The sequence below is a fragment of the Euwallacea fornicatus genome, unplaced genomic scaffold (assembly GCF_040115645.1).
Source record: "Euwallacea fornicatus isolate EFF26 unplaced genomic scaffold, ASM4011564v1 scaffold_110, whole genome shotgun sequence".
NCBI lineage: Eukaryota > Metazoa > Arthropoda > Insecta > Coleoptera > Curculionidae > Euwallacea > Euwallacea fornicatus.
Genome location: NW_027096078.1, coordinates 125,767 through 146,673, shown reverse-complemented (window position 1 = coordinate 146,673; position 20,907 = coordinate 125,767). Strand labels below are relative to the sequence as shown.

Below are 20,907 nucleotides of genomic sequence, written 5' to 3'. Positions count from 1 at the left end.
CCACGTAGTTAGTGGCCAAGGTGGCAGCGATGTGCGGATCGGCTGAGGCCGCCAGTCTCTCCATGCGCGACAGCAGGATGTCCGGGATGCGCGCCGAAAGACAGAAGATCCCCAGTCCGCCATGGCACCGCTTGGCATAGATCAGCGCGTTGGCCATCGAGGCGGGAAGGTGGAGCGCTCTCTTGACAAAAGCCCGGACGGCCTTGTCACCATGGTCCAAGATGGCTGAGGTTATCCTGGCACTCTGTAAAGTGTACAGGAATTTAGGCATGACATAGTCAACCAGCAGCCGGAGCTTCTGGTGCGGTTTGAGAGGCGCCGATCCAAGGCGCCGCAGAGCGACACTGAGCTTGTCCACGCTCGGCATGTCCATCCCGGAAAGCCATATCGGAATCCCAGGTACTTGAAGGACGACTCCGCCCCCACCTGTGGTATTTGCGCAGCCCCTATGAAGATCTTAGCAGCTCCAGCGAGGTAGAGCTTCTTCGCCGATGGGAGCAGCTTGGTGCAGAGGGTTGCGCATTTGTCCGGATTAAGCTGCATAAATCTGGCTGTAAAGAAATTTACGCACCGGCGAACGACCATCTGCAGATCCCTGACAGAAAAAGTGAGGATCAGCAGGTCATCGGCATAGGCCAACGACAAGATTTTAACGCCGCTGACCCGGACCCCAGCGGGAAGCGTGTCCAGGTCAGTGAGCAGCTCATCCAGTACCATGTTAAAGAGGATGGGAGACAATGGGTCGCCCTGTTTGACGCCCCGGAGGATGGAAAGTCCGTGCACAGTAAGGGGCCCGACAGAAATAGATGTCGAGCATCCGGTCAGATCGCCCATGATAAAGGCGACGAGGCGTGGATCGATGGCGAAACGGTCGAGCGCCCTAGAAATAGAGGCATGCGGCACCGTATCAAAGGCCTTCCTCAGGTCCAGTGAAGCGATAGAGTAAGGCCGGGCATTCTCCCTGCAATCCCTAACGGCGGCCTGCAGCATCAGAGAGTTGGCCAGCGTACCGTCCAGAGAGACAAAGCCGCGCTGGGCACAACTTAGCTGAAGGGTCGAAAGTCGGGCGGCGATCATTCGGTGGAGGGTGCGGATGAGTATATTGGCGACCGTGATGGGGCGCCACGACGTAACTAAGAGAGGGTCGGAACCACCCTTAGGGATTAGGGTGGTCCGGCACTCCTTCAGAGGGGCTGGTGTGATGCCAGTGCAGATCATAACATTGAAGAGAACAGCGATGTCTGCAGGTGGCAATCTCCGAAGATCAGCGGCGGTCATCCCATCAGGCCCGGCGGAGTTAGAAGCGTGACGGTCCTCAATAGCTTTCCGAACGTCGTTGACCGAGACAGCAGTGTAGAGATCGGGAATGGGGATCTTCCGGTCATGCACATGCTCCCGGTCGTCCGGTGAGGATTCGAAAAAATACTTCCTCATAGTGAGGCCGCACCTCCTCGGCACTGGGATGGCCAGCGGTGGAACCTGACTCCAACCCGTCAATGATCATGGTGGCCAAGGAAGCAGTATTGTTAAGGTACATTTCCTGGAAACGTTTGTACCTATAAGCCCTCCTGGACTTGGCGGATTTCTCTTCGATGAGGGGGGGGGGGTTTGGTTGGTGGGAATTAGTGATTCAAATTCTTGGATTTTGAGCTTTATTACGGTGATGGTAACAGGTTGAAAGTTCGAGCGAATCTGTCGATCTCACGCGGAAAAAGTTTTCTAACTAATTAATCGTCTTTCGTACTTCTATCGCACCGCTATCAGTTTTATGGCCGAAGCGGCACCCTTTGATCCAGGCTGCTGATACAGCGTCTGCCTGTAGGCCTCTGGGATAATATGACACATATACATTGTATAGGAACGGGGATAGTACGGCTCCTTGTGGAACTCCCGCTACTATTGTCCTATACGTTGAGTAGTTGTTGTTTAATTTAATTCGAAATTTCCTGTTGTCGAGGAAGGATTGAACTAGCTTGACTAGCGGTACTGGGAGTCCTGATTCCAACAGTCTCACCAACAATTCTCTATGCCATTCGCTGGTGAATGCCTTTTCGATGTCCAACAGGATAGCTCCTGCCGCTCTTTTCCTGTTGAATGTTTCTGAGATGTACTCGACCATTCTAAGGACTTGTAGTTCAGTCGAATGTTGTTTCCTAAATCCGAACTGTTACTGTGGGATAATTTTGAACTCTTTCTCACTCTCTTTTAATCTGGTTAGTATTATTTTTTCCACTACTTTTCCCATGAGTGGTAGTATACTAATCGGCCTGTAGCTTTGGGGTAACTTGCGATTTTTTCCTGGTTTTGGGAACAGAATTATATCTGCTTTTTTCCAATTTGAAGGAAAATGCCTTTTTCTCAGGACCGCATTTGCGATATTCACTAATGCGGCTACCCCTCAATTTGGCAGTTCCTTCAGTGCCTGGTTTTCTATTTGATCGCATCCTGGTGCTTTCTTGTTTTGAAGCTGTTTCAGAATGCCTTTTATTTCATTTGGCGTGACATGCCTAATGGCTTCTTTGTCCCGTGTCTTGTCTAGGTTGTAGATTCGTTGATTTACTTCCTCTTCCCATTTTTTTGCTTCTTGGTCCTGGTTTATGTTTTCCTTGAATTGCTTTTCTAGGCTGTCCGCGAATACCTCTGCTTTATCTTCTGAGGTGTATACAATTCCAAGTTCTCCTTGTATAGGTGGCATTGGTTTTCTCTCGGTTTTAATGGCTTTTAGTGTTTTCCACATGCTCCTATCTTGCGGGTCCAGGGATTTCAGATGCTCCTGCCATTGTTGTTCCTTGTGTTCCCGTAGTGCTGCTTTTACTCTCCTGTTTAGCTGATACAAGGCATTTTTGTCCGCCTGGGCGTGTGTTTTAAATACTTTTTTCTTAGCATGCCTTCTTAGCTGTATCAGCTGTTTTGTTTCCTCGGAAAGTCCCGCTAGGTAATTTCTTATTTTGGGTTTTCTTCTTACTTTTGTGCTTGTTTCCAGAGCTGCTTTTATGTCAGTCTCTAGTTGTGAGACGGCAATTTCTATTTCGACTTCACTTTCGAGTTTGCCGATTTTCGATAGGTTTTCTTGCAAGTTTTTCTTGTATTTCTTCCAATTAGTCCTTTTCGTGACGATGGTATCCACGGTTGGAATTCCTTCTCCTAAGACCACTAGTATTGGGTTGTGGTCAGATGATCCTTCATTAGTTACGTTGATTTCTGCTTCCACGGCTAGATCCCTGATTAGCATAATATCCAACACGTCGGTTTTTCCATTCGTGGAAAAATTAGTGAGTTCTTCAGATGACATTACTACGACGTCATCCCTTTTTTCCAGAAACTTTTTAAGTTGCCTTCCATTATCATTCGTTGCTCTGCCATGCCCATTTTGCTATTTGGCATTAAAATCTCCTATTGCGATGTATTGACCGCTTTCTCCACCGAATAATGCTTTTTCGACATCTTCAGGTAGTAATTTCAGTTACGGAGGGTGATAGCACGATGCAATTCGTAACCGTCCCCTTGCATTGTTTAGCTCGATTGCGATGGTGTTCATGACTATCGTTTTTATCGGTGGCAATTGTTCGTGCTGAATGCCGTTTTTTATTAAAATTAATGATCCTCGTGTTCCCGGCTTTTCGTTGTCCTTTCTGTGGATTTTATAGCGTGGGACTTTTATATCATCCGTGGGTTTCAGCCTGGTTTCTTGAATTGCAGCTATGTCAATATTTAGGCGTTCCAGTATCTCCTGCAATTCGTCTTTTCGCTCTTTCATACCATTTATATTCCATGATATGATCTGCAATGATGATGGTGTTTTCTGGTGTGTGTCCATTAACCTTGTAGTTTTGGCAAATTCGCAAAGAATGCACTCATTGCTGAGTACATTGTTTGCATCTGTTTAAGGGCCTGTTGGAAATCAACAGGCTCCTCATTTTTTTGGTTTTTCCTCTCATTATTTTTAGCTACTGATGCGTAGCTCATGCCTGGTTTGAATGGTGGTGGGGGAGGGGCGGCTTTTAGTTGTTGTTTAGCCACCTTTACGACCACTGATTTTGTCTTGGCTTCTTCTTGTTTTTTTGGGAGTTGAGGAAATTTCTTGCATCCCTTATAATTAGCTGGGTGAGGTCCTCCACAGTTGGCACATTTAGCCGGGATGTTCCTCGCTTTTTTGCAATCACCGCTGTGATGATTGCCTCCGCATTTTACACACTTTGCTAATGCAGTACAGTGCATCTGGGAGTACCCGAATTTCTGGCACCTATGGCATTGAGTTGGCCCTTTTGGTTGTCTCTGGGCTTCAACTCTTACACTGAGGTTGCAACAGAATTTGACTCCGTTAATTTTCTGTTTGTCCTCCGTGCTGACTTGGACTAGAAGTAGTCCCAAGGTGCGTTTATCCACCCTGCTCTTCATCCTCTGTACCGAGTGAGGAATGATCCCTTGTTTTATTAGGTCACTTTTTACCTCTTCCTTGGTGATATTTACAGGAATTTGTCCTAGAACTACTCGTATCTTATTTTTTTCTGGTAAGCTGTATGTATGGAACTCCTTTTTGTCGCCCCTTAAGAGTTTGGTCATAGCCCTATAGTCCTCGGCGGTATTTGGGGAGATAGTTACTCCCTTCCCGGTCATCTTGGCTTCGTTGAAGCTAATCTTTTTTGACCTTAGTCTGTTGCAGGCTATGGTCCAGTCCTGAGCATTAGCAATAATAACAGGCGGTATTTTCTGTTTCTTTTGCTCCTCTGGGACTGCTGCGTCAGTTATTTTGCTGGGTCCTGGTTTGTTGGTTTCTTGGTTTTTCGCTTCTTTTGTTTTTTCCTCTTTCTGCTGCTTCTGTATTGTATGAAAGTCGGCTACCTCCATTTCTTCGTCCTCTTGTGATGCTTCTTGCTCCTGTGGGTCTTGGTTTTCTTCCTCATTTGCAGGCGTCCATGTCGTCTTTTTCTTCTTTCTTTTTAACTCATCTTCTCGGCCTTTGTTTTCGTTTCTATCCATGTTTGCTTTGATGCTTTTCAGCATCTCGGCTTGTTGCTCGAACATTTTATTCTGTTTAGCAAGCATTTGCTCCAGCTCCTCAACTCTTTTGTTGAGGGCCTGGTTGGCCTCCATGAGCGCCTTATTGCTCTCCATGAGGAACTTATTAAGTTCCATGAGGCTGCTGGGGTTTGTCTGTAGATCTTTCACTGCCATCTGTTTTTGCGCATCGCTCAAATCTTCTTGCTGCCGCAGGAGATTTAACGCGCTAGGCTTCAGCAGGCCTTCGGCCATGGTATTTCCTTTGGTTTATCCTGTAATCAAACTATTTATTTTGTTAATTTTCCTGAAAGAGATTTAGTAGTTAGTTTAAAAATGGTGCGCGTGTTTAAAAACACGCTATTATGACAAAACTATGAGCACTCTGGCCGATTAGGTCATGGACCTAATTTCTGGCCGATTTACACCTATCAAAGGTGTGTCGCTCGACCCGAAATATTCCGGCCGATTTATAATATCGGACGGTCGTCTCGATTGGGTGGGTTGGCCCGTCACGGTTGCCCCGGTAATTGGGCAATGGCGTCGGTCGTACGTATCAGAACGACACTCGAGTTTCTTTCGCCGATTAGTCGCGGTTCGCATTTATTTGGGTGATCCCAAATTTTTACGACTCGCGTCTTTTCACGAAATTTTCTGTTTGCTCTAGGCACGTCTGTTCTTTACGATTTCTCGATCGGTTTTTTTTTTTGTTTAGGGGCGCGACCCTGGGGCAAAAAATCTTGTCGGTAAGACGATACTGGTGCCGGCGCACCAGCCTGTGTGTGCCTTTGAATTATTAGGTTTACTTTGATTTCCCAGTCTTTTGCTTCCTTGTCCTTGGATTTGTTTTCTTTGAACTGTCTTTCTAAACAGTCTGCGAATGCTTCTGCTTTGTCAGGAGCTGTGTATACGATTCCTCGTTCCCCGTGGATGGGCGGGATCGGTTTTCGCTTGGTTTTTATGGCCTTTAGCGTTTTCCACATGCTCCTGTCTTGCTGGTTCAAGGTTTCCAAGTATTCTTGCCACTGTTGTTCCCTTGCTTCTTGCAATGCTGCTTTGACCCTCCTGTTCAGTTGGTTCATAGCTTTTTTGTCAGCCGGGTCGTTGGTCCTGAATGCCTTTTTCTTGGCATGCCTCCTTTCTTGGATAAGTCGTTTTGTTGCTTCCGGGATACTTGCTAAGTAGTTACGTATCCTCGGTTTCACTATTGTTTTAGAACTGGCTTCCATTGCTGATTTAATGTCCGTTTCAAATGTTGATACGGCCATCTCTATATCTTTTTTGCATGTTAATCTCTCTATGTCGGAAAGATTTTCCTGCAATGTTTTGTTAAATAGTAGCCAATTTGTTCTGGTAGTGACGACTGTATCCTCTTTTGGTTTGTTGTCATCTGGGACCACTAGGATAGGGTTGTGGTCAGATGATCCCTCGTTTATTACTTTAATTTCGGCTGCCATGGCTAAATCCTTGGTAATCATGATGTCCAGCACGTCATTTCTTCCCGCGTTTGCTATGTGCGTGGGTTCTTCAGTAGCCATAACATGGACGTCGTCCCGTTTTTCTAGGAACCTCTTTAGTTTTCTACCGTTGTGGTTGGTAGATCTGCTGTTCCAATCTGGGGATTTTGCGTTAAAATCCCCGATTGCTATATGTTGGCCCCTTTGCTTCTGGAAAAGAGCATTTTCCAGGTCTGTTTGCAGTGAGTCGATTTTTGTAGGAAGATAGCAGGAGGTGATCCTTAATCTGCCCTTATCAGTATCGATTTCCACTGCAATGGCGTCCATGTGTTCCGTTTGGATTGGTGGTAACTGAGCGTGCTGTATATTGTTTCTTACCAGAATTGCTGAACCTCTTTGTCCCGGGACATCGTTATCCTTCCTGTGGATTTGATAACCTGGAATTTTGAAGTCTTGCGTGGATCGAAGCCTTGTTTCTTGTATGGCAGCTATGTCTATGTCCAGGCGTTCTAGTAGCTCCTGCAGTTCAGTTTTACGCCCTTTAATACCGTTGATGTTCCACGATATTATCTGCAGTGCCGTTTTTTGCGGGTGTAGATCCATTAACCCTGCAATTTCGGAAGATTGGCAAAGAATGCACTCATTGCGGAGTACATCATCTGCATTTGTTTTAGAGTCTGTTGAAAATCAACGGGCTCTTTTGTGTCGTCCTTCTTGGTTTGAGTTTTTCCTTTGGTTACTCCTGCGTAACTTGTTCCTGGCTTGAATGGGGGTGGAGCTGGTGCGTCCTTCACCGATTTTTTGGTCTCTTGGGTTTTTGCTGTCTTCGGTTGCTGTTTTTGTTGCTGGGGGACACTTTTGCATCCTCGGTAGCTGGCTGGATGGGCGCCACCGCAGTTTGCACATGTGGCCGGGACGTTTCTGGCCTTTGTACATTCACCACTATGGTGGCTGCCTCCACATTTGACGCATTTGGCCGCCGCGGTGCAGAAGTTCTGAGTGTGTCCGAATTTCTGACACCTATGGCACTGTGATGGTCCTAGTTGTTGCCTCTGGGGTTCTACTTTCACTACTAAGTGACAGCAAGTAGTTAGTTCAAAGATTTTTTGTTTTTCCTCTTTTTCCACTTGTACTAGTACTAGTGGCAGCGCTTTTTTGTCCTTGCGGGACTTCATGCGCTGAACGGAAATCGGATTTATTCCTTGTTCATTTAAATCTTTCATTATGTCTTCTTCTGTTCTACTACCGCCCTCACCTTTTTGTCCTCGGGTAGTGAATAGGTGTGGAATTCACGTTTGTCTTCTTTTAATAGTCTGGCCAAAGCTCTGTAGTCTTCGGCTGAATTTGTTGTTATGGCCACTCCTTGGCCAGTCATTTTGGCCTTATTATAGCCAATTTTTCTGGTCCTTATCTTGTTGCTTACGATTGTCCAATCGTTTGCATTATTTATCACGATTGGCGGGATTTTTGTTTTGATTTGGGTGGTGCCGGCCAGTCCACTTGGGCCGGCTTCATCAATGTCGCGTCTACTTGGGCGGGGGTGGTGTCGGCCAGTCTACTTGGTTTTGTTTCGGTGTCGCTTTGCTTCCCCGTGCTTGAGGAAGTTTTATCTACTCTACTGTCACTAACCTTATTAATTTGTCGTTGCTTTTCCCTCGCTTGTTCTTGTTGAATCTGCCTAGAATCCAACTCCTTCTCCATGTCCTCGTCTTCGTCCCCTTCAGATTCCTCCTCCTTTTGGGTCCTTTTCTTTTTTCTCCTCACGTTCTCATTTCCTTGAACCGATTCCTTGATGCTTTTTAGCATCTCAGACTGGTCTTGCAGCATTCTTTCCAGTTGTTCCACACGCTTGATCAATGCCTTATTGGCATCAAACAGGTGCTTGTTGAGCAACAGCAGGGCCTCGGGATTCTTTTTTATCTCCTCGCATCGCATGGCTTCCTCGGCTTTTGTGAGGAGATCCATTTCTCCGTCCTCCTTGAATTTTGACACACTCGGGTCTGTCTTTGGTTTGGATTTCGCACAAATCGACACACTTCGCGACACGCACTCACACGCACCGCAGGGTAATTTGTTTTGATTTCCACGTGACTTATCTTTAGAAAGACATAGACCACGTGGTACGATTTTCTTTTTCTTAAACGATTTTCTTTTTAATAAAAACCCCAGCGGTATTTTCCGCAATCGCACTTTCACCAAGTCGCGATCTATGCTTTGAGAAAAGCATTCACATGAGTCCGAATTGCACTTTTTCAGCACTCACGTACTAATCGCACAAGTTGCACATTCACCGCCACAGCGCGTCGATATCTCGAGCAAGAGCAAGAGCCACGACCGAATCGCACCGAACACTGAACAAAACTGAAGGGTTGGCGGTTTTTTTTTTTTTTTTTTAGGGGCGCGACCCTGGGGCAAAAAATCTTGTCGGTAAGACGATACTGGTGCCCGTGCACCAGCCTTTGTGGGGTTTTCACCCACTAAAAAATCCCCGTGTTTAAAAAGTTTTCGAGCCCGTGCCCGAACAACCTCGATCTCGGTTTTGGGTCGCTTTGTTTTGACCTGTGTATAAGAGAGACAAGCGGGACCGTCGCTTCTTACTCAGTCATCTCTTTGGGATCCTTTTTCCTCTTTTGAGGGGAGATGGTTTAGGTCCCCCCCTGATCTTTGGCTAGAATTTTCCCGCCGACAAGGGATTTTCTAGCATCTTTTATGTTGTTGTTGTGGTCCATTTTTTTGTTTGTCGGCTCTTTTTGGTCTTATTTCACAGACGATGATGTCAAAGTCCCGAATTGCTTTCGGTCCTTGTTCATACATCGTTGTGAATGCCTTTTTTACAAGTCCTGTAAAATAAATCCTGTAAATAAATTTTTGATTAGTGTCCTGAAAGAATAAATCCTGTAAAAAATAGATTTTTAATTAGTGTCTTGAAAAGAATAATTTTTATTAGTGTCCTGTTGGTTGGCTCCCTATTGTCATCCATTGTCCAGAAGTTGGTGTCGTGGCCTCTTGTGTGGGATGGCATCCTCCAGTTGGTAGTCCGTTGCCTTCCTGATCAGTTCGTTGGTGTGGTCTTCCGTGGTTTGGAACGTCTTGGTGGCATGGCTTCTAATGACTTCCGTCATCGGCGTGTAGTTGAGGTCCCTTCTGATTGTCTCGTTGCTGACGTACCAAGGCGCGTTTAGAATCGTCCTCAGTGCAATGTTTTCCACTGCCTGAAGGCGGTTCAGGTGCGACTTGGCTGCATACCCCCATGCTGTTGATGCGTACGTCAGTTGTGGTTGGATCACTGTCTTGACCAGTGTGATCTTGTTCCTGAGCGGTAGCTTGGACTTACTGCTGATCATGGGGTAGAGCTTCGCCCTCGTCATCTTTGCCCTTAGTCTGGTCTTCTCGATGTGTTGCTTCCACGTGAGCTTCTCGTCCATGTGTACTCCAAGGTACGTAACGTTCTTGCTCCATTGTACTGGCTTCTGTTGGATCATCACTTTGTCCTCCGTCTTGAGCTTCTTCCTACGGGTGAAAACTATGGCCTGTGTTTTCTCGGCGTTGGCGTTGATCTTCCACTTGGCGAACCATTTTTCCAGCGCTGTGACTTCTTGTTGCAGGTACTTGACTAGCTGTTTTCCGTTGCCAGATCGTGCTAGTATTGCCGTGTCGTCCGCGTATAGTGCCAGTTCCGTCCTTTCTGTCCTGGGGGGATCCGATACGTAGACGTTGTATAGGAACGGCGACAGTACCGCTCCCTGGGGTACTCCTGCTTCTATGGTCCTGTGGGTTGAGTAGCATCCGTCCAGCTTGACGCGGAATTCCCTGTCAGAGAGGAAAGATTGCACTAGCTTGACCAGTGGTACCGGGAGTCCGGAGTCCAACAGTCTCACTAGCAGTCCTCTGTGCCATACACTGTCAAAGGCCTTCGCGACGTCCAGCAGTATTGCTCCCGTGGCTTGTCTCTTGTTGAAGCTCTCGGTCACGTGCTCCACCACTCGCAGCACTTGTAGTTCGGTCGAGTGCTGCTTCCTGAATCCAAATTGCCCGTCCGGGATGATTTTGAGTTCCTCCTCGCAGTCTGTCAGTCTCCTAAGTATCACCCTCTCCACGACTTTCCCCATTAGCGGTAGCAGGCTAATAGGTCTGTAATTCTGTGGAAAAAGATGATTTTTACCTGGTTTCGGGAACAGGATGATGTCCGCTCTCTTCCAGTTCGTCGGGAAGTGTCTCTGTCTGAGTACCGCATTCGTGATGGCTAGTAATGCGGCTATCCCTCTTTGTGGCAGTTCCTTGAGGACTCTGCTCCCTATCTGGTCGCATCCTGGTCCTTTCCTGATGTTGAGGTGCTTCAGTATGGCCTTGATTTCGTTGGGCGTGGCGTGTCGTGTGTTTCCTTCTTCTCCGGTCGTCTGTAGGTTTTGGATGCGCTTGTTGACTTCTTCTTCCCAGTCCTTGGCGTCCTTATCCTTGGTTTGGTTTGGTCTGAACTGTCTAGCTAGGCAATCTGCAAATGCCTCTGCTTTGTCCTCGATGGTGTAGACTATACCCCGTTCCCCGTGGATGGCTGGGATCGGTTTCCTTTTCGCTTTGATTGCCTTGAGCGTCTTCCACATGCTCCGGTTATCTGGGTTCAGGGATTCCAGGTGCGCTTGCCACTGTTGTTCCTTGTGTTCCTGTAATGCAGCTTTTACTCTCCTATTTACCTGGTTTAGTGCGTTCTTGTCCGCAGGAGCGCCGGTCCTAAATGCCTTCCTCTTTGCCTTCCGTCTTTGCCGGATCAGCTGTTTGGTTTCCTCCGGGATTGCTGCCGCGAGGTAGTTCTTCATCCTTGGTTTGATGATCGTCTTGGAGCTGGCTTCCATTGCTGTCTTAATGTCCGCTTCGAGCGTTGAAATGGCATCTTCTATGTCAGTGTTGCTTTGCAGTCTCCCAATGGCCGATAGGTTCTTTTGCAGGGTCGTCTTGAATAGCTTCCAGTTCGTCCTTCTGGTTGTGATCGTGTCTTCCTCGGTCGTCCCGTCTTCTAAAATCAATAAAATCGGGTTATGATCAGAGGATCCCTCATTGATGACCTCAATTTCGGTTTCCATTGCTAGATTCCTGGTGATCATAATGTCCAGCACGTCGTTGCCAAGTGGGTGGGTTCTTCAGTTGCCATCACATGAACGTCGTCCCGTCTTCGTAGGAAGGTCCTCAGCTGGTAGCCGTTCCCGTTCGTCGTCCTGCTGTGCCAATCGGGCGATTTGGCATTGAAATCGTCGATTGCGATATGTTGTCCCCCTTGTCGTCTGAAAAGAGCTTCATCTATATCGTTTTGCAGAGAGTCGGTTTGCGGCGGGTGTTAGCAGGATGAAATTCTCAAACGTCCCTTGCAGGTGTTGACTTCAACTGCTATGGCGTCCATGTGTTCCGTCTGGATTGGTGGCAGCTGAGCGTGCTGGATATTGTTTCTCACCAGTAGTGCGGTTCCTCGTCTCCTTGATCGTCTCGGATTGTCATTGTCCTTCCTGTGGATTCGGTATCCCGGGATTCTGAAGTCGTCCGTCGGTGTCAGCTTCGTCTCTTGGATGGCGGCTACGTCGATGTCCAGGCGTTCTAGCAGCTCCTGCAGCTCGTTTTTACGCCCTATAATACCGTTGATGTTCCACGATATTATCTGCAATGCTGAAAAAGAAGGGTGTAGATCCATTAATGTTCTATTTTGGGAAGGTTAGCAAAAAATGCACTCATTGCTGAGTACATCATTTGCATTTGCTTAAGAGCCTGCTGGAAGTCAACAGGCTCTTTGGCTACTTGCGTGTTTGATGTTTTTGATGTCTTCTTGGCCGCTCCTGCATATGTGTTTCCCGGTTTGAATGGTGCCGGGGGGAGGGCGTCCTTCATTGTCCTCTTTGGCTCCTGGTTCTTGGGGGGTGCCTTTTGATGTGCCTTCAGTTGTTGCGGGATCTTCTTGCAGCCCCTGTAGCTGGCGGGATGGGCGCCTCCACAGTTTGCGCATTTGGCCGGGACGTTCCTGGCCTTTGTGCATTCTCCGCTGTGATGGTTGTCCCCACATTTCACGCACTTGGCTGCTGCCGTGCAAAAAGTCTGGGAATATCCAAACCTCTGACAACGGTGGCATTGCGTCGGTCCTTGTTGCTGTCTTTGTGGTTCTACTCGGACAATCAAATCGCAGCACGATTTGACTGCGAAGATTTTGGCCCTATCTTCTTGCTCCACTTGGACTAGGAATAATGGCAGGGTCCTTTTGTCCTTCCGGCTTTTCATCCTTTGCACTGAAGCTGGGGTGATTCCTTGATGTATTAGGTCCTCTTTTACTTCGTCTTCCGTCAAGTTGTCCGGTAGACGTCCAATTACGGCACGAACTTTTTTGTCCTCAGGCAGTTGGAATGTGTGGAATTCACGCTTGTCGTCCTTCAAGAGTTTGGCTAGGGCCCTGTAGTCCTCGGCCGAGTTAGTCGTGATGGCTACTCCTTGTCCCGTCATCTTGGCTTTGTTGTATCCAATTTTCTTCGTCCTGATCCTGTTGCTGACGGCCGTCCAGTCGTTGGCATTTTTAATCACTATTGGTGGAATCTTCTGCTTTCCGTCGGTCCTGTTTTGTCCGGGGGTGGTGTTGTCCAGTCTACTTGGGCCGGCTTCGGTGATGTCGCGTTCGCTTGGCCCGGGGGTGGTGTTGGCCGATCTACCTAAAATAGTTTTAGTTATAGTTGCGTTATTTGCACCTACCTTTGTTGTTTTCCGTTTCTCCATGGCCTGTTGTTGTTGGATTTTCTTGAAATCCATCTCCATGGCTTCGTCCTCGTCATTGTCTTCTTCCTCCGATTCTTCTTGTTGAATGGTCCTCTTTTTCTTCCTTCTAACTTGGTCATCGCTTTGGACTGATTCTTTTATGCTTTTCAGCATCTCAGTCTGCTCTTGGAGCATCTTCTCTAGTTGCTCCACGCGTTTAATTAACGCCTTGTTGGCGTCAAATAAATGCCTGTTTAGGAGGAACAGGGCTTCGGGATTTCCTTTTATTTCCTGGCAGCTCATGGCCTCTTCGGCCTTGTTTATCCCTTCAGTCGTTTGGAGATCCATATCTCCGTCTTCTGTGGGTTTTTCTTTTCCTTGCTCGGATTTTGTTTGTCCCCACACAACAAAAATTTTGGCGACACGTGCTCACACGCGCCGTAGAATTCTTGTTTTTCTACGGGCCTTGCCTTTAAAAAGACATAGACCACGCAGAACGATTTTCTTTTTTTAGTAGCTAGAAACTGCTAGCTTTAACTCGCATATATGTTTCAATAAAAACACATATACAAGAACGATTTTCTTTGCACAAACACAAAAGCACAAATCACTATACTGCACTAAAAGCACATCCACTCACACGCGTCGAAACCACCACGCACACGAAGGGACATCCGTCCGTCACCGCACTGTACACTGTACTTTTCTCGATCGGAACTGAACGGCAAAATTCTAAAACGCACCGTATTTACGTGAAACGACGCGACCAACGAAATCCCTCCGTTCGTCGAAACGACGATGGGCGGGGCTTGTTAAGGGACTCGCTCGTCACATAAATACACGTGTTCCGGGGCGTCTAACCCTTCATTCGACTTCGAACCCTCGAAGAAGAAAAAATTACCCCGGGAACACCAAAGTAAACTGAATCCTCTAAACTTAGCCAAGACAACTGAAATCGCGAAGCGCGAACCGCACTAATTAGGCCGCTACCTAATTAGGCCCGCAAAAATCGGCGCGTCGTGTACCGCACGAGTGTGTTAATGTAACATAGACCATAACACAAACTCTAACTTTGTGAAAACAGTGAACAAAGCACAAAAACATAATAAAACTAACCCCTACCAAAAGCCAAATTCACCGTTGGAGGAAGAGCTTCGAACGCTACAACACCAACGAAACAATGGGTAAGCCAGAACAACCTGAGGTAAAACTCAAGGGCAAAAACCATACACAAAGTATTGAACAATATATGGCGTTCGGTTTTTTCCGTCCTTGGGGTGTCTGACACGTAGACATTGTACAGGAACGGCGATAGCACCGCTCCTTGAGGTACTCCTGCTTTCATGGTTCTGTAACTCGAGTAGCTGTCGTTCAGTTTCACGCGAACTTTCTGTCGGCGAGGAAGGATCTAACGAGCTTTACAAGCGGTACCGGGAGTCCTGAATCCAACAGACTCACCAGCAACCCGCCGTGCCATACGCTGTCGAATGCCTTCGCAACATCCAACAGGATCGCTCCTACTGCTTGGTTGTTGTTGAAGCCCTGCGTGATGAATTCCACCATTCGCAGAACTTGTAGTTCTGTCGAGTGCTCTTTCCTGAACCCGAATTGTTCGAGCGGGCTGGTTTTTGTTCTTTCCTCGCTTTCCTTGAGTCTGGTGAGAATCACCCTCCCCACGACTTTTCCTACGAGGGGCAGCAGGCTGATCGGTCGGTAATTTTGTGGTCGCAGGTGGTCTTTTCCTGGTTTTGGCAGCAGGATGATGTCTGCCTTCTTCCAATTTGACGGGAAGTGTCTGAGCCTCAGTACTGCATTAGTAATGTTTACCAATGCAGCAATTCCTCGTACCGGTATTTCCTTGAGGACTCTGTTTCCGATTTGGTCGCAACCCGGTGCCTTCCTGACTTTTAGACTTTTCACGATGCCTTTGATTTCTTCGGACGTCGAGTGTCTCATGATTTCTTCTTGTTCTTAGGTCGTCTCCTTTCCCAAGAGTTGAACGCGCCTATTTACTTCTTCCCAATCCTGGTCCGTGGTGTCGTTTCCCTTGAATTGCTTTTCAAGGCTATCAGCAAAAGTTTCTGATTTGTCTTCGGCAGTGTACACGATTCCTCTTTCTCCATAGATGGGAGGAATCGGTTTTCTTTTGGATTTGATTGTCTTGAACGTTTTCCACATAGTTCTATTTTGTGGATCCAGAGATTCCAGGTGACGTTGCCACTGCTGTTCCCTGTGTGCGTTTAGGGCGACTTTGATCCTCCTACTTATTTGGTTCAAGGCGTTCTTGTCTGCCGGGGCGTTCGTTCTAAGTGCTTTTTTCTTGGCTATTCTTCTTTCCTGAATCATCCTTTTGGTCTCCATCGGGATTCCCGCAAGATAGTTTCTTATCCTGGGTTTCTTCTTGGTTTTCGAACTGGCTTCAATGGCCATTTTTATGTCCGTTTCTAGCGTCGAAACGGCCATATCAATTTCGGCTTCGCTTTCCAGTTTGCCGATGACCGACAGGTTTTCCTGCAGTGTCGATTTGAAGCGTTTCCAGTTAGTCCTTTTTGTAGTGACTAAGTTTTCTGTTGGGGTTCCTTCTCCTAGAACCATTAATAAGGGAACGTGGTCAGATGATCCCTCGTGAATGACGCTGACATCTGCTTCCATGGCTAGATCCCTGGTTATCATGATGTCCAGCACGTCGTTTATTTTTCCCACACCTGTTATGTGTGTGGGTTCTTCTGTTGCCCTGACGTGGACGTCCTCTCTTCCTTCGAGGAATCTCACTAGCCGTTTACCGTTGCCGTTTGATCTTCTACAATGCCATTCTGGGGATTTTGCGTTGAAGTCCCCTATCGCAATGTGCTGTCCTCTTTGTTTCTCGAACAGCGCTTTGTCCAGGTCATTCTGTAGGGATTCATTATTTGCAGGATTGTAGCAAGATGCTATCCTCAATCTGCCTTGGATGGTGCAGATTTCGACTGCTATTGCGTCCATGTTTTCAGTATGGATCGGTGGCAACTGCACGTGCTGGATGTTGTCCTTAACCAGTATGGCGGATCCTCTTATTCTAGGATTTTCGTTATCCTTTCTGTGTGTTCGGTATCCTGGAATACCGAAGTGGTCCGTAGCTCGCAATCTGGTTTCTTGTATTGCAGCTACGTCAATGTCTAGGCGTTCGAGAAGCTCCTGCAGTTCGATTTTACGCCCTCTAATACCGTTGATGTTCCACGATATTATCTGCAGTGCTGTTTGTTTTTTAGGGTGTGCAGTCATTAACCTAACCTTGGATTTTTGGGAGGTTGGCGAAGAATGCACTCATGGCCGAGTACATTGTCTGCATTTGTTTTAATGCCTGCTGGAAATCAACAGGCATTTCGGTTTTTTCCTTTTGTTGGCTGGATTTTGCAGCTCCGGCGTAGCTGATCCCTTGTTTGAGGGTTGTTGGAGCGGGTGCTTCCTTCAAGGTCTTCTTTGCCGGTCCTTCTTTCTTCTGGGGCTTGACTGGTTGGGGCACTTTTTTGCACCCTCTGTAACTGGCGGGATGAGGGCCACCGCAGTTTGCGCATTTAGCGGCAACGGTCTTCGCTTTTTTACAGTCGTGGGAGTGATGTTCTCCCCCGCACTTGACGCACTTTGGTTTTGCGTTGCAAAACCGCTGGGAGTGCCCGAATTGCTGGCACCTGTGGCATTGGATGGGTCCAGTCTGCTGTCTTTGAGCTTCGACTCTCACGCTGAGGTCGCAGCATCTCCTGACATTGAAGACTTTCTCTTTGTCTTCCGGGTTCACCTGAACCAGCACCAGGGGCAGAGCTCTTTTGTCGACCCTACTGTGCATGCGTTGAACTGAAAATGCCTGGATTCCTTGCTCCTTTAAGTCGGTCTTTATTTGCTCTTCCGTGACATTGTCCGGAAGAAGACCAATCACCGCTCGGACTTTCTTGTCCTCGGGCAGACTGTAGGTATGGTATTCCTTTTTCTCTTCGTTCAGGAGTCTTGCCATAGCCCTATAATCGTCAGTGGTGCTGGGGGTGACTGCAACCCCTTGGCCTGTCATTTTTGCCTTGTTGTAGGCAATCTTTTTCGACCTCAGTCTATTACAGACTGTGGTCCAGTCATTCGCATTTTTTATTATTATTGGCGGAATTTTGTTTCTTGCCTCTTCGGTCTGTCGTTCCATCCTTTTTTCTTTTGGAGTTGGAACATCCTTTCCTTCTTTTCTTTCTTCTTGTTGGCTTTTTTGGGCCTGTCGTTTTTCCGCTCTCTGCTCTCTCTGGATTGAAGCTGACCACTTCCATCTCCTCGTCAGAGCTGTCCTGGATTACAGCCTCTATCGCCTCTTGGATCGTCTCTTCGGTCCTCTTTTTCTTTCTTTGAACCTCGTCGTCTCTGGACCCCATCCTGTCCATCTTGGTTTCCAGCCTCTCAATTGCCTCCAGTAGCCGCTGGTTGGTCTTTTGCAGGTCCTTAACCAACTCCTGCAGTTCGGCGATCCTCTTGTCCTTCTCCGCATTCTGCTCGTAGAGATGCTGGTTCATCTGAATCAGCGCCTCTGGATCCCTCCGATATTCCATTTCAGTCCTGGCTCTCTCTTCAATGGCAGTATTCGATTCGGCATTTGCAGGCCTATCGTTGCCTAAATTACCTAATCTTCTAGGTATCTCTGGAAATTTTTTTTTTATAAACCTAAAATTAAAATCTGTTTCTTACAACTCTCTTGTGTTTAAAAACACAAAAGAATCCAAAACTCCACTCCTCCAGTCGAAACTGTCGGTTTCCGACCGATTTTTCACTATCGACGATCGTCTCGATCGCGGCTGCGATAACGTAAACAAACGTTTCGCCGGTTTGTTTGAGCTCTTTGACGCCGAATGCCGCCCGTCTGGTGATGTTTGCCGCTAATGTCTTGATCGTTTGTCGGTTTTGTCGGTTTGTCGCACTCGCTTGGATTTTCACGGACACGTCCGTTCACTTCCAGATCGAAATCGCAACTGTGGCTCCGCGACTTTTTTTTTTTGGGGGGGGGACGCGACCCCGGGGATAAAAAATCTTGGCGGAAGACGATACTGGTGCCCGTGCATCCAGCCTGTGTGGGGTTTCACCCATTAAAAAACCCCGTGTTGCAAAGGATCTCGAGTTTTGGCGCTCGATTTCCTTGATCGCGCTTTTGTTGTTCTTCTGTGAGCTAGCAGAGTTGAGCGGAACTATCGCCTTTTATTCTGCTGCCGCTCTAGGCTTTTCATGTCTGTCCGAGGAGGCGTTTGGTGCCTCTCGTTCCTTTTGACTGATTTACCCCGCCGACATGGGGTTTTTCTGCCCTCTTCTGTCCGTCGGACGCTTCTTTCTTCGTCGGCTTGATCCCTGGTCCTTGGTCCTTGGTTTCTTCTTTTTGCAACGATGGATCAGAATCCAGGAAGGCTGCCCTGGTTTTCGTTTTCCCACCATTGCCGTGGAAGCCTTGCGGCTGTTGTTTCTTCTAGCCTGCATTTGCTTGCTTGGTCATGTGCAGGTCTGTTCCTTACTGTCATCCGTTATCTAGTAACTGGTTTCTTGGCCTCTTATGCGGAACGGCTTGTTCCAGAGTGTAATCAGTTGCTTTCCGGATTAGCTCGTTTTGGTGTTGCTCCGTTGCTTGAAATGTCTTGATTGCACGTTCTTTTATGACATCAGTCATGGTCTTGTACTTTAGATCTCTTTTATTCACCCCGTTGCTAACGTATCAAGGCGCGTTTATCGCCGTTCTCAGAGCAATGTTTTCTACTGCCTGGAGAGTCTGTAGGTGAGACTTCGCTGCATAACCTCATGCGGTTGATGCATACGTTAGCTGAGGTTGAATCACAGTTTTGATTAGTGTGATTTTGTTCTTCACTGGCAATTTCGACCTTCTGTTTATCATCGGATACAGTATGGCCCTTGTCGTCTTCGCTTTCGCTCTTGTTTTTGTCACATGTGACCGCCACGTTAGGTTTTCCTCCATGTCTACACCTAGGTACGTGACTTTCTTGGCCCATGGTACTTCTTCGTTTTTGATTTTCACTTTGTCTTCGGTCTTGATCCTTCTTCTTCGTTTGAAGACGATTGCCTGGGTTTTTTCGACGTTGAGATCTATTTTCCATTTCGAAAACCACGTTTCTAGTGCCGTGATTTCTTCTTGCAAGTTTCTAACTAGTAATTTCCCATTCCAGGATCTTGCCAGTATTGCTGTGTCATCTGCGTATAGAGCCAGTTCTGTTTTTTCAATCCTTGGAGGGTCTGACACGTAGACATTGTACAGGAACGGCGATAGCACCGCTCCTTGAGGTACTCCTGCTTTCATGGTCCTGTAACTCGAGTAGCTGTCGTTCAGTTTGACGCGGAACTTCCTGTCGGCGAGGAATGATCTAACGAGCTTGACAAGCGGTACTGGGAGTCCTGAATCCAACAGTCTCACCAGCAACCCGCCGTGCCATACGCTGTCAAATGCCTCCGCATCATATTGAGTCACCTGAGTAGCATATTCTTTCTGAACAGAGATCCAGTTTGAGTTTGGAGAAATAAATTTTGCAGGGGGAGATGTAGGGGAGTCCTGCAAAGAAGTTAATAGTGATGTGTTTCCTTAATAAAAGCCTTGTACATTAAAATGTTCTGGAGGCCATAACGGGCTTTCGCTTACTCTAGCTATGCTGATCATGTCCAGAATAGTCGATAGTAGACTGTCTCCGGGTGTCAGTTTTCCCCCAAAGTATAATTTAAAGAATCTACTGAGAATGAGAGAGAGATGATTCCTTGTTAAAGATTTAAACTTTAAGACTCTGTCTTCTTGTAAAATTACACCATCATTGAATCCTTCCTTTCGGGGTGCCGTAGCTTCAACGAAGAGTTTTAAGATTTTGTAAAGTTTGATTGGAAAATGCAGTGGTTTCGCTAGATAGTGGGTAGGGACGGTGGGAATCTCGTTAATCCATTCATGCGCGTCACTAATTTGATGACGAAGCATTTGGCTATTTATTCTTTATTGATCACCATTTGATTATAAATTTCGCTATGACTAGATATTATATTAATTTTTACACAGTTTGAAATGTATCTTAACTAACAGGGAATCTGTGGATGCTTAGCATATATGTGCATAGGGAAGCTAACCTACAGTACTTACCTGTGTTCTATGTCCGGAGACGTGGCCGAGTCGTCATCGTCTTCCACTACGGGTCTGCTGCGGCTGGCAGCTTCAGGGCGGTCTTGGTAGTGGGCGCTTCTTGACGTCGGTGGACCGCATGAAGAGGTGTAATGAGTGCATACCCCCAATGAGGACGCGAGTCGACACAATGGCCAAGTCGTTCCTCGTCAGGAGTCCCTCCGTCACAAGGTCCGATGCTGATTGCTTAGCTCATATTACTCTCCAGTTCAATGTAACGGTCGTTACCGGAACTTTGTGCGCACCGTATCGGAGTCACAACTGTTCCAGGACTGCTTTGTCCTGGTACTTGGCCTGCTTGGTCTTGTGAGCGGCGGTCAGATCGATGGAGTCAGTTACGACTTGGGCGTCTACCACAATAACGGCGCGGTCCAGGATGACTAGGAGATCTGGTTTCCGCACTCCCTGTGGTGTTTGGAGTTGTGGCTCCACAACCCTTATGTGGCCTTTTCGCTGTGCCTTTTCCCGAATATAGTTTTTGACCGCATTGTGGCGGTCAATATGGGCTTTGTGGGACCTGTGGCACTCTTGCAGGATGTGGTTAGTGGTCTCATGGTTAAGGCAGCCGGCTTT

General features: G+C 47.3%; 2 protein-coding genes across 2 annotated transcripts; both read right to left on the bottom strand.

The window, feature by feature from the left end:
* Nucleotides 1–7,904: 7,904 nt before the first annotated feature.
* On the bottom strand, nt 7,905–8,420 carry LOC136350097 (golgin subfamily A member 6-like protein 7). Its single transcript, XM_066301619.1, has one exon. It carries the CDS (start codon nt 8,418–8,420, stop codon nt 7,905–7,907), a length of 516 nt encoding a protein of 171 aa, XP_066157716.1.
* Nucleotides 8,421–17,275: 8,855 nt separating this feature from the next.
* LOC136350096 (uncharacterized) lies at nt 17,276–18,647 on the bottom strand. The gene is made up of 2 exons (XM_066301617.1): nt 18,454–18,647; nt 17,276–17,846 (listed from the first exon to the last, which is right to left on the bottom strand). The coding sequence occupies exons 1-2, from the start codon at nt 18,645–18,647 to the stop codon at nt 17,276–17,278; spliced, it is 765 nt and encodes a 254-aa protein (XP_066157714.1).
* Nucleotides 18,648–20,907: the final 2,260 nt, after the last annotated feature.

Coding starts and splice junctions, on each gene's coding strand:
- LOC136350097 (XM_066301619.1), bottom strand. CDS start 8,420: ATGGATCTCCTCACAAAAGCCGAGGAAGCCATGCGATGCGAGGAGATA.
- LOC136350096 (XM_066301617.1), bottom strand. CDS start 18,647: ATGCAGGCTAGAAGAAACAACAGCCGCAAGGCTTCCACGGCAATGGTG. Junction 17,847..18,453: donor AAAAACCCCATGTCGGCGGG/GTAAATCAGTCA, acceptor TTTTAATTTTAG/GTTTATAAAAAAAAAATTTC.